General features: G+C 33.2%; 1 protein-coding gene across 9 annotated transcripts in view; it reads right to left on the reverse strand.

Moving 5' to 3' along the window:
• IQCE (IQ motif containing E) overlaps positions 1–12,838 on the reverse strand; it is a 100,063-nt gene that overhangs the window by 62,323 nt on the left and 24,902 nt on the right. For 5 of the 9 annotated variants that reach the window (XM_074281186.1, XM_074281179.1, XM_074281181.1 and 2 more), the window contains exons 4-5: positions 11,356–11,451; positions 2,507–2,635 (exon numbers count right to left, since the gene is read on the reverse strand). In XM_074281186.1, the coding sequence (XP_074137287.1) occupies positions 2,507–2,635; positions 11,356–11,451 (225 nt within the window). The remainder of the gene's footprint in view (positions 1–2,506; positions 2,636–11,355; positions 11,452–12,838) is intronic. The other 4 variants (XM_074281183.1, XM_074281182.1, XM_074281180.1 and 1 more) reach the window with 1 other exon arrangement.

Here is a 12,838-nt window from a genome sequence, read left to right on the forward strand (position 1 = left end):
TCTTCAACCAACTTTCATCTGGCATGATCACCTCACCATCATGATTGCTTTCTACTGGATGCGCTCTAGGTTGTTACTATAGTGCTCCAAACTGAGCACCATCCTGCATATGCACAGTACAAGATTACTGTCTTCCATGTCATAGATACTAAGCCGCTTAAGCTTAATGGAGGTTTTTTTTTTTAAAATTTCTATGTTGAACTGTGAACTCATCTTGAGTTTTCAGTCTAGTAAAAACCTCAGATTATTTTCACAAGAACTAGCCTCCCCAATCTTGTATTTGTGAATTTTTTTTCAAACTAAAAAAGATTTTCCATTTACTTTGTTAGATAAGCTTCATGTGTCATCTGCAAATTTGTTTAGCTCAGTGGTAAAAATCTTAAACAGAACAGAGTTGAGCCAGAGACTTTTTTTCTATCTATTCAAGTTTTCCCTCTTCCTTGACTTTAAGTCATGAATGGGTACTCTTTGACCTTCATCACTTTACTAGCTTTAAGTAGGTGTCACTCTGCAGTCTTCTACTCTATTTCTCTCTCCATCTACTCTACAAGTAAGAATACAAAAGATACTGCAATGGTGATTAGAATGCTCAATTTGGAGTGATAAGAATTTGGGGTCAAATCTCTCCCTTGGCATCTGCCATGGGCTAGCCATGTAACAATCTGAGTCTCAGTATTCTTATTTGTAAAATGGGGAAAATAATGCCTGTAGTACCTATTACACAGAGTTATTGTTAGGTCATATGAAATGGTGCATATAAAATATTTTGCAGAGTTCAAAGTATTACATAAAATCAGGTATCACTGTTCTTGTGATTATTTTATAGAATTCTCTATCAATCTAGTAATGCTGTCAAAAAAGAAAATGAGATTTAGCATGATGTTTGATCAAGACCATGCTAACTCTTTGAGATCACAGTTTCCCTTTGCAGATGTTCACAAACCATCCTTTTAATAATGTATTCTAAGGGGTAGCTAGATGGCCCAGTAGATAGAGCACCAGATCTGAAGACAGGAGGTCCAGAATTCAAATCTGGCCTCAGGCAATGTTTCCTAGCTGTGTGACCCTGGGCAAGTTGCAGGTCACTTAACCCCAATTGCCTCAGCCAAAAAAAAAAAAAAAGTATTCCAGAATTTGCCAAAAATTATAGTCCACTCTCAGTTCTATTTTCTATAGATTCTATTCTTATTCTTTTCACTTAAAAAAAAAACCTATTTTCAGAATTTGCAAAAAATTGTAGTCACAGTTCTATTTTCTATAGTTTCTATCCTTTTCACTTTTTAAAAAATTAGTTCTTTTCAGTACACTAGGAGGTAGTTTTGTCTGGGGCTGATAATTTGAACTCTTCAAGAGCTATTAACTTTTTATTTATCCTGTATTTCAACTCTCTGTTTAAAAATGTGTGTGTGTATGTATACATATAATGTATATGTAGATGTATGTATAAGGGCAATTAGATGTCATAGTGGATAGAGTGCCTGGTCTGAAAGCCAGGAAGATTCATCTTCATAAGTTCAAATCCAGTCAGACACTACCTGTAGGACCCAGGGCAAGTCACTTCACCCTGTTTGCCTCAATTTCCTCATCTGTAAAATGAGCTGGAGAAGGAAATGGCAAACCACTCCAATATCTCTGCCCAAATGGGGTCACCAAGAATGATACGGCTGAAAATGATTAAACAAATTATTTTTATATCTCAATTTTCAATTATTTTCAATCTTTGGACTGACCAAAGATCATAGTACTTGGCAGAGTAAATGAAAGCAACACAGAAGTTGAATAATTCTGTCTTCTCTCCATTGTGTTATTTTCGTATTCATCCAGAGGAGTGGTCTATCCCTTCTTTAGTCATTCTCTCACCCCCAGAAAAATGGCTTAAAAAATCTTTTATGTTGTTCTTAACATTCACTACTAGTCTCTGTTTATTCTGCGTTTTGGAAGTCGTGACAGAGATATAGCATGCTTTTGTATCCATTTTTTTTAATCTGACAAAATTTCAATCTTGTCAAAGGTCACAATAAATCTAATGGTTCTATTGTTTTATCTTCACTGACAAGCTCACCACTGTTAAAGAATGTTTGTACTTTTGACTTTTAATTCCTAGTACTTCTTTCAAATATTCTGAGGTTAATCCACACATGTCCTAAGTCTAAGTTTGATTTCATAGGCCAAATCAACTTTCCTGAGAACACAACAGCATGAATTTAATTGATATTATCAGGACAACACAGGTCAATCTTTATCCTATAATAACTGACCAATTTCTGGGTTAAGGGAAGCTGTGTCAATTCTCCAAAGCATCTAGTTTGAGAGAACATCTCATCTTACAAGTCATGACATGCTAAAAGATTTACGAGTAAATCAAAGTTAACCTAACGTTCAAAACATTAGGATGAGCTGCATCCTCTAATAATAAATTGCATTTTTAGATCATTTTCCAAATTTTCAATAATTACTCTAGGGGAATTTCTCATCAGGGAAGAAATGGACTGAAGCAGTCACATACCTTGTTTTGAGGGTCCAAGCCATAGCTTCTGTGGGGTTAAAGCCATCCTGCCACTGAGAGGCATTGTCCCTGTTGCCTTTAAATATCTCCAAGACGCAATCTGTTTAGGCTTAGTATGATAGGGAGACTCTAAAAAACAAAACAGATGATGTTGTAGTGATAAAATACCATGTTTTCCTCAATAAATTTGCTGTGGAACAAAAATTTTGCATAAAAGAAAATTTGTATAAAGATAATACCTTCAGGCAAAATTATTCTACTCAAAATAGTTATATGAATTAAGAACTACAAATACATAAATAGCTAAGAAAAATTCAGAAAAACAATTTCCCTTCAAAAAGCAAAAAAACAAAACAAAACAAAAACTTTGCTTATTTTTTCCTTTATTTTCTACGTCAAATGTCAAATACATAATTCAAAGAGACCAAGTTTTATACAATATATTTTATATTCCTAATAAGGAGACTGCTTTTGAAAACCTGCATTTGGATGTTTATAAAGACCAAATACAAAAGCCAAAAGTAATGTCTAATCAAATAAAGCTAGCTTGTTCCAACTTGAATATTCATAGCACCCTCAAATGCTTACCCTTTCAGGGATAATAATGAGAAAATGAGCATTTTAGCTGAAAGACCATTCAGAGAGATAATTCAAAACTGAGAAAATTTTAAAAAGTGAATATTTGCACATTTTAAACCCATACTCACATGTTCTTTTTATTTAATGATACAGTGAACTCTCAGATTTATTATTCATGTTAATGGAGAATAATGCAAAATAATAATAGAAAATAAAATTGATTCTAAAATATAACATGCTTTAGGGAGTACTTTATCTTTTTAATTAAGTCTGGCTTAGGCTAATGAACCTGTACTCCCCAAGTATACACCAGACAGAATTTACCATGATGCAAAAGGAAGTCAAAATATAATTTAAAGGGGGCAGCTAGGTGGCGCTGTGGATAGAGCACCAGCCTTGAGTTCTGGAGGACCTGAGTTCAAATCTAGTCACTTAACCCCAGCCTCAGGGGGGAAAAAAATTAAATTAAAAAAAAAAAAAAATATATATATATATATATATATATATATATATATATATATAATTTAAATTGTACTATAGATAACTCCAGAGTAAGTGATTCATGAACAGATAGCTGAATTGGTGATATGCATTTTACAATAATATTAAATGTAAAACAGGACAGATATATATCACATAAATATTCATAATTATTATTCTAAATTTGATTATAAAAATATTTCTTTTACTTATATGCAAATGACAGTTTTAGCATATCAAGTTGTTTCAGTAATGGTATGGAGGCTATGAACAAGGATAAAGAAGTTACTATTAATCATTTATCTAATTAGCTATGCTTTAAAACAACCAATAATATTCATATCATGTGTACATGAAAAATAAGCTATTTATATATGAAAATAAAATTTAAGTCAGAGAATTAGATATTAAAATATAGTTAAAGAAATATTAAGTTTCAGAAAGAATTGGAAAACCTGTTCTTCTAAGGGGCTGACCCATTGTGGGGAGAAAATCAATTGAGGTCTATACAGAGAGTCACACCACCAATTCACATTATATTATTAATTGTTAAAACATTAGGTGCTAGAGACACAAAGATGAAAAATAACACTTGTCCTTACCCCTTAAAGAACTTATCATGTAAAGAAAGGGTAAGGGAAAGAAACAAATAAGTATACATGTAACTAGGATAAAAGGCAAAGAATGATTAAATGAATAAGAAAGGACAAACAAGGTGCTATACTGGGCCTAAATTGGAAGGAGGAAAAATTAGGCTTCAGGTAATGTAAAAAATCCTAACAAAGTTATCCAAAAGTAGGATGGGCTACCAGAACTAGCAGGTTGATCCACACAAAAAAAACTCCAAGCAGGAACTAGATAAACATTAGTGGTAGTTATATTGTATAAAAGATCCCTTTCATAAATAGTTGGACTAGGTCTCTTTCAACTTCGAGATTCTGTTAAATATGGGAGAGAATACTTCTAGCTAAAAGTATCAGGAAAAGCTTCATAGAGATAGCTGTCCTGGGCTAGGCTTTCAAAAGAAAGACTTCAGAACATGAGAAAAATAACGGAATAAAAAATGTACATTAGGAAGATTACTCAGGCAGCTGTGATCTATAGAGGAGGGAAACTAGAGGCATGCAGAACAGTTAATTAGGAGGCTACTACAAAAATGTAGATAAAAGGTAAAAAGAGTCCTAATTAAGATGATGGTAGTAAAAGTAGAGGGGAGCCTAAAGGTGAAAGTTCAGAGGCAGAACATAAACAGATGACTAATTTGATAGAAGGGGTGAACGAAAAGGAAAACTCAAGGATTACTACAAGATTTTATTTTAAATGGATGACTGAGTGGACCTCAACCAAAACAGGGAAGTTAGGAAGAGAAATGACTATAACACTTGTAAAATGGCAAAATGGTGATAGTTAGAAGCTGAAGTTACTTTTAACTAATTAAGTTGCATTGCATTTAACTAATTAATTACATTGCACAATTAGGGACCCAAAATATAAATGCCTGGCATTTTAAGACCCTCTACAATCTGACTCTCACCTACCTTTCACAGCCTCATTTCATACCACCTTTTATAAACTCTATACTTCCACCAAATTAGACTACTAGGTGACTGGTAACACCTGACACTCAATCCTATTTTAACTGCTACTCTCCATGCCAAGTATGTACTCCTCTTGATATTTGTCCCTTAATACCCTTTTTTCTCAGACTTTGTATAAGACAGACTTAGCTCATTGCAGCACTAGAGTAATTCAAGACAATTCTAATAGACTTGGGATGGAAAATGACATCTGCCTCGAGAGAAAGAACTATGGAGAATGAATGAGGATCAAGCCATACAGTTTTCATTTTTTGTTCTTTCTTGTGGATTTCCCTTTTAGCTCTGACTTTTCTTTCACAATATGACTAATGTGAAAATATGTTTAAAATGATTGCATATATAGATCATATTAGATTGTTTACTGTCTTGGGGAAGAGGGCAATATGGGACGAAAGAGTAAAAATTTGGAATTTAAAATCTTACAAAAATCAATGCTGAAAACTATCTTCAAAATTAAAGCCATCTAAAGTCACACGCCAAAATGCTCTAAATTACTATTAATTAGAAAAATTCAAATAAATCAACTCTGAGGTACCACTTCATACCAACTTCAGAATGACTAAGATGACAGGAAAAGATGATAAATATTGGAGGGGATGTGGGTAGAATTGTGAAATGATTCAACTATTGGGGAGAACAATTTGGAATTATACCCAAAGGATTATAAAACTGTGCATATTTTTTAAATTTAATTTTTATTTTATTTTATAATTATAACTTTTTTTTTTGACAGTACATATGCATGAGTAATTTTTTATAACATTATCCCTTGCACTTACTTCTGTTCAGATTTTTTCCCTTCCTCCCCCAACCCCCTCCCCCAGATGGCAAGCAGTCTTATACATGTTAAATATATTACAATATATTCTAGATACAATATATGTGTGTAGAACCAAATTTCTTGTTGCACAGGAAGAATTGGATTCAGAAGGTAAAAATAACAGTTACCCTCATTTCCCAGTGTTCCTTTTCTGGATGTAGCTGATTCTGTCCATCATTAATCAATTGGAATTGGATTAGCTCTTCTCTATGTTGAAGATAACCACTTCCATCAGAATACATCTTCATACAGTATCATTGTTGAAGTGTATAATGATCTTCTGGTTCTGCTCGTTTCACTTAGCATCAGTTGATGTAAGTCTCTCCAAGCCTCTCTGTATTTCTCCTGTTGGTCATTTCTTACAGAACAATAATATTCCATAACATTCATATACCATAATTTACCTAACCATTCTCCATTGATGGAGAATCCATCCATTCATCTTCCAGCTTCTAGCCACTATGAAAAGGGCTGCCACAAACATTTTGTCACATACGGGTCCCTTTCCCTTCTTTAGTATTTCCTTGGGATATAAACCCAGTAGTAGTATGGCTGGGTCAAAGGGTATGCACATTTTGTTAACTTTTTGGGCATAATTCCAGATTGCTCTCCAGAATGGTTGGATTCTTTCACAACTCCACCAACAATGCATCAGTGTCCCAGTTTTCCCTCAGCCCCTCCAACATTCATCATTATTTGTTCCTGTCATCTTAGCCAATCTGACAGGTGTGTAATGATATCTCAGAGTTGTCTTAATTTGCATTTCTCTGATCAATAGTGATTTGGAACACTTTCATATGAGTGGAAATAGTTTTAATTTCATCATCTGAAAAGTGTCTGTTCATATCCTTTGACCATTTATCAACTGGAGAATGGCTTGATTTCTTATAAATTAAAGTCAATTCTCTGTATGTTTTGGAGATGAGGCCTTTATCAGGACTTTTAACTGTAAAAATGTTTTCCCAATTTGTTACTTCCCTTCTAATCTTGTTTGCATTAGTTTTGTTTGTGCAGATACTTTTTAATTTGGTGTAATCAAAATTTTCTATTTTGTGATCAATAATGGTCTCTAGTTCTCCCTTGGACACAAACTCCTTCCTCCTCCACAAGTCTGAGAGGTAAACCATCCCCTGTTCATCCAATTTATTTACGATTTCGTTCCTTATGCCTAAATCTTGGACCCATTTTGATCTAATCTTAGTATGTGGTGTTAAATGTGGGTCCATGCCTAGTTTCTGCCATACTAATTTCCAGTTTTCCCAGCAGTTTTTGCCAAATAATGAATTCTTATCCCAAAATTTGTGATCTTTGGGTTTGTCAAACACTAGATTGCTATTTTTATTCACTATCTTGCCCTGTGATCCTAACCTATGCCACTGATCAACTAGTCTATTTCTTAGCCAATACCAAATGGTTTTGGTGACTGTTGCTTTATAATACAGTTCTAGATCAGGTACCAATAGATCACCTTCACTTAATTTTTTTTTCATTACTTCCCTTGAAATTCTCGACCTTTTGTTGTTCCATATGATTCTGTTGTTATTTTTTCTAGGTCATTAAAATAGTTTCTTGGAAGTCTGATTGGTATAGCACTAAATAAATAGATTAGTTTAGGGAGTATTGTCATCTTAATTATATTCGCTCGGCCTATCCAAGAGCACTGAATGTCTTTCCAATTATTTAAATCTGACTTTATTTTTGTGGCAAGTGTTTTGTAATTTTGCTCATATAATTCCTGACTCTCCTTTGGTATATATATTCCCAAATATTTTATACTATCGACCGTTATTTTGAATGGGATTTCTCTTTGTATCTCTTGCTGTTGGATTGTGTTGGTAATGTATAAAAATGCTGAGGATAACTGTGCATATTTTTTGATCTACTGGATTAAAAATCCATAGACCCACTACTGGATCTATATCCTAAAAAGATTATAAGAAAGGGAAAAGAACCCACATATACAAAAATGTCTGCAGTAGCTCTTTTTGTGGTGGCAAAGAATTAGAAATTGAGTAGATGTCCATCTATTGGGGAATGACTGAATAAGTTATGGTATATAATTGGAATGGAATATTATTATTTTGTAAGAAATGATGAGCAGGTTGATTTCAGAAAAGCCTGGAGATACTTACATGAAGAGATACTAAATATAAGTGAACAGAACCAGGAGAATATTGTACACAGTAATAAGATTATGTGATGATCAACTATGATAAGACTTATGATAAGCGACCCAAGACAATTCCAATAAACTTAGGGAAAAAAATAGCATCCACATCCAGACAGAGAACTGTGACTCAATATGGATCAAAGTAAACTACTTTCACCTTTTATTTTTTGTTTGCTTTTTTTCCCTCGTGGTTTTTCCCTTTCATTCTGATTTTTCTTTCACAACATGATTAATATAGGAGTATGTTTGGAATGGTTGTACATGTATAATCTATATTAGATTATTTGATGTCTTGGGGAGGGAGAAGGTAAGGGAAGTAGGGGGAAAAAAGAACTCAGGGTCTTACAGGGGTGAGTGTTAAAAGCTATCTTTGCATGTTAAGTGGAAAAATTTTTTTTTTATTTTAATTTTTAAAATCTGAGATATAATTACTTATCTGATTTTAAAAATTAAAAATGTGCAAAATAAAACAAATACTTAAAAGTATAATTCTCTTTCATATTTTGAACTATTACAAGTAGAAATTTTAAAAAGAATGAAAAGGAAAATGATTATCATCTAAGGGAAATGAGGAACCTGGAGAAACAAAAAAAAAAAAAAAAGAAAAGAAAAAGAAAAAAAAAGAAAAGAAAAGAAAAAGGAAAAGAAAAAGTGACCCAGACAGGGAAAATGTGATATACAAGTCAGTGAGACTACAAAAGGTATGGTAAGAGAGAAAGGTTCAAGAGAATCCCAACTTTGAATAAACAATTCTTTTCACAACCTTCAGTTTATTCACTAGAACTTTAGGGTAAGAGAGTGAATCAACTTCTTAACTTGCCCTTTTTATCCTTAAAAGTTTCAGAAGCTCCTACTCTTGACAGGATAACCCCAGCAACAAAAAGTGCAGAAAAAAAAAAGTTTATTTTTTGTTAGTAAAGAAAGTCAAATTTTGCTATATCTAAATTGTTGCTATATTTGAGTCAAAATTGCTATATCCAAATCCTCATCCCTTTCACCCCATTTCCCAAAGAAAAATGTGAATTGTGAGGAGAAAAGAACTCCTCAAAAAAACAAAATACACCAAATGCTAAAAGAGGCACAAAATTTACTGAAGAGAAGTACTATTTTAAAAGCAGAATTTCCCAACTGGAAAAAGATGAATAAAAATTCACTCAAGAAAATTAGTCCTTAAAAAGTAGAATTGGAAACTGGAAAAACATTTTTACAGTCAAAGGTTCAAATAAAGGCCTCATTTCCAAAATATATAGAGAATTGACTCTAATTTATAAGAAATTATGCCATTCTCCAATTGATAAATGGTCAAAGGATATGAACAGACAATTCTCAAAGAAATTAAAACTATTTCTAGCCATATGAAAAGATGCTCCAAGTCATTATTAATCAGAGAAATGCAAATTAAGACAACTCTAAGATACCATTACACACCTGTCAGATTGGCTAGAATGGCAGGGAAAGATAATTCGGAATATTGGAGGGGATGTGGGAAAACTGGGACACTGATTCATTGTTGGTGGAATTGTGAATACATTCAGCTATTGTACATAGCAATTTGGAACTATGCTCAAAAAGTTATCAAACTGTGCATACTCTTTGATTCAGCAGTGTTACTACTGGGCTTATAATCCCAAAGAGATTTTAAAGAAGGGAAAGGAACCCACATGTGCAAAAATGTTTGTGGTAGGGGGCAGCTAAGTGGCACAGTGGATAGAGCACCAGCCTTGAATTCAGGAGGACCCAAGTTCAAATCTGGTCTCAGACACTTAACACTTCCTAGCTGTGTGACCCTGGGCAAGTCACTTAACCCCAGCCTGGGGGGGGGAGGGGAATTTTTGTGGCAGTCCTCTTTGTAGTGGCAAGAAACTGGAAACTGATATGGATGCCCATCAATTGGAGATTGGCTGAATAAATTGTGGTATATGAATATTATGGAATATTATTGTTCTATAAGAAATGACCAACAGGATGATTTCAGAAAGGCCTGGAGAGACTTATATGAACTGATGCTGAGTGAAATGAGCAGGACCAGGAGATTGTTGTATACTTCAAGAACAATACTATATGATGATCAATTCTGATGGACGTGGCCCTCTCCAACAAGGAGAGGAACCAAATCAGTTCCAATAGAAGAGTAATGAACTGAACTAGATACACCCAGCGAAAGAACTCTGGGAGCTGACTGCAAACCACTACATAGAATTCCCAATCCCTCTAATTTTGTTTGCCTGCATTTTTTATTTCCTTCACAGGCTAATTGTACACTATTTCAAAGTCCGATTCTTTCTGTACAGCAAAATAACTGTTTGGACATGTATACATATATTGTATTTAACTTATACTTTAACATACTTAACATGTATTGGTCAACCTGTCATCTGGGGGGAGGGGTGGGGAGAAAGGGGAAAAGTTGGAACAAAAGGTTTGCAATTGTCAATGCTGAAAAATTACCCATGCATCTATCTTGTAAATATAAAACTATAATAATAATTTTTAAAAAGTAGAATTGGACAAATAGAAAAGGGAGTACAAAAGCTCAATGAGGAAAATAATTCCTTAAAAATTAGAACCGAGTAAGTTAAGCTAATGACTCCATGAGACTTCAAGAAACAATAAAACAAAGTTAAAAAAAAGAAAAAAGAAAAAAAGAAAAAGAAAAAAAACTGTGAAATAACTTATTGGATAAAACAGTTAACTGACTTGTAAAATAGATTCAGGAAAAATAATTTTTTTAAAAAACAGCATTTTATTTTTTTCCAATTACATGCAAAGACACTTTTAATAAGAGTTAGAATTCCAATTTTCTCCCTCCGCCCCAAAATGTCATGCAATCTAATATAGGTTATATATTTGCAATTGCGCTAAACATATTTCCACATTAATTATATTGTGAAAGAAGAAACACATCATAAGGGGGAAACCATGAGTAAAAAAACCAACCAAACAAACAAAATACACAAAAAAAATCAAAAAAACATGAAGAGTATGCTTCAAACTGCACTTAGAAACCATTATTCTTTTTTTCTAGTTATGGAGATCATTTTCCACCATGAGTTTCTTGGAGTTGTCTTGGATTATTGTATTCCTGAGAAAAGCATCACACAATTTTGTTGTTATTGTATTATTGTTTCAGAATTTAAGAAACATTGGACTATCTAAAAGCCATGATCAAAAAAATAAAATAAAATAAAAGCCTAAAGCTTACCTTTTAAGAAATTAAGAAAAACTGTTCTGATAAGTCTAAAGCCAGAGGGTAAAATAGAAATGCAAAGAAATTGAATAGATGTTCTCCAATCATCTCCTGAAAGAGATACCAAAATGAAAATTCCAAGTTCCAGAATTCTCAAGTCAAGGAGAAAATATTACAAAAAGTCAGAAATTCTGTGGAGTCACAGGCAGGATAATCCAAGATTTAGTAACTTCTACATTCTAAAACTAGAGGATTTGAATTTTGATACTCTAGAGGGCAAAGGAACTAGCACAACTAAGAACCAAGATTTACCCAGCAAAATTGCATATAATCTGTCGGGGGTAAAAATGTATATTTAATAAAATAGAGGACTTTCAAGCATTCCTGATTAAAAAGACCAGAGCTAAATAGAAAATTTTACTTTCAAATACATGACTCAAGAAAAGCATAAAAATATAACTAGGAAAAGAGAAATCATAAAGGATTCAGTAAGGTTAAGCTACATTCCTCTATGGGAAGATGATATTTGTAATTCCTAAGAACATTATAATTATTAGGGCAGTCAGAAGGAGTATTATACATAGACAAGGAGTATTATACAAAGACAGAAGTCATGAATTGCTTAATATGATGGGATAATACCTAAAAAAAATTAATTTAAATTAAGGGGTGAGAAAGAAGAATTCACTGGAAGAAGGAAGGTAGCTAGAGATAGAATGGGGTAAATTATCTCACATAAAAGAGGCACAAAAAGAGTTTTAAAAGTGAAGGAGAAAAGACGGAGTTCAGAGGAAGGGACAGAGAGCTTGAATTTTATTCTCATTGGAAATGGCTCAAAGCAGAAAATAATAAACATACTTAGTTGTATACAGAAATCTATTTTACCCTACAGGAAAGTAAGAAGGAAAGGGGTTAAGAGAAGGAGGATAGGGTGCTGACAGAAAGGAGGGTAGATTATAAGGGTTAATAATTAAAAGCAAAACACTTTTAAGTATGGACAAGGTGAAAGAAGAGAGAAAATTTGGATTAAACAAAAGGAAACATAGGATAATGGGAAATATAGTTAGTAATTCATAACTGTGAAAAAAAATTTACAGCAAGTTTCCCTGATAAAGGTCTCATTTCTCAAATATGTAGAGAACTGAATCAAATTTATAAAAAACAAATCACTCCCCATTTGGTCAATGGTCAAAGTATATAAACAGTGTTCAAATGAAGTAATCAAAGTTATCTATAGTTAGTGGGGGAAAAATGCTCAAAATCACCATCAATTGAAGAAATGCAAATTAAAACAACTCAGAGGTGCTACTTCACACCTATCAAATTAGCTAATATGACAGAAAAGAAAAATGACAAATGTTGAAGAGGATGTGGGAAAACTCAGAGACTAATTTATTGGTGAAATTGTGAAATAGTTCAATCATTCTGGAGAGCAATTAGGAACTATGACCAAAGGACCATAAAATCATGCATACCCTTTGACCTAGCAATGCCCTAA

This window comes from Sminthopsis crassicaudata, chromosome 1, assembly GCF_048593235.1.
Source record: "Sminthopsis crassicaudata isolate SCR6 chromosome 1, ASM4859323v1, whole genome shotgun sequence".
NCBI lineage: Eukaryota > Metazoa > Chordata > Mammalia > Dasyuromorphia > Dasyuridae > Sminthopsis > Sminthopsis crassicaudata.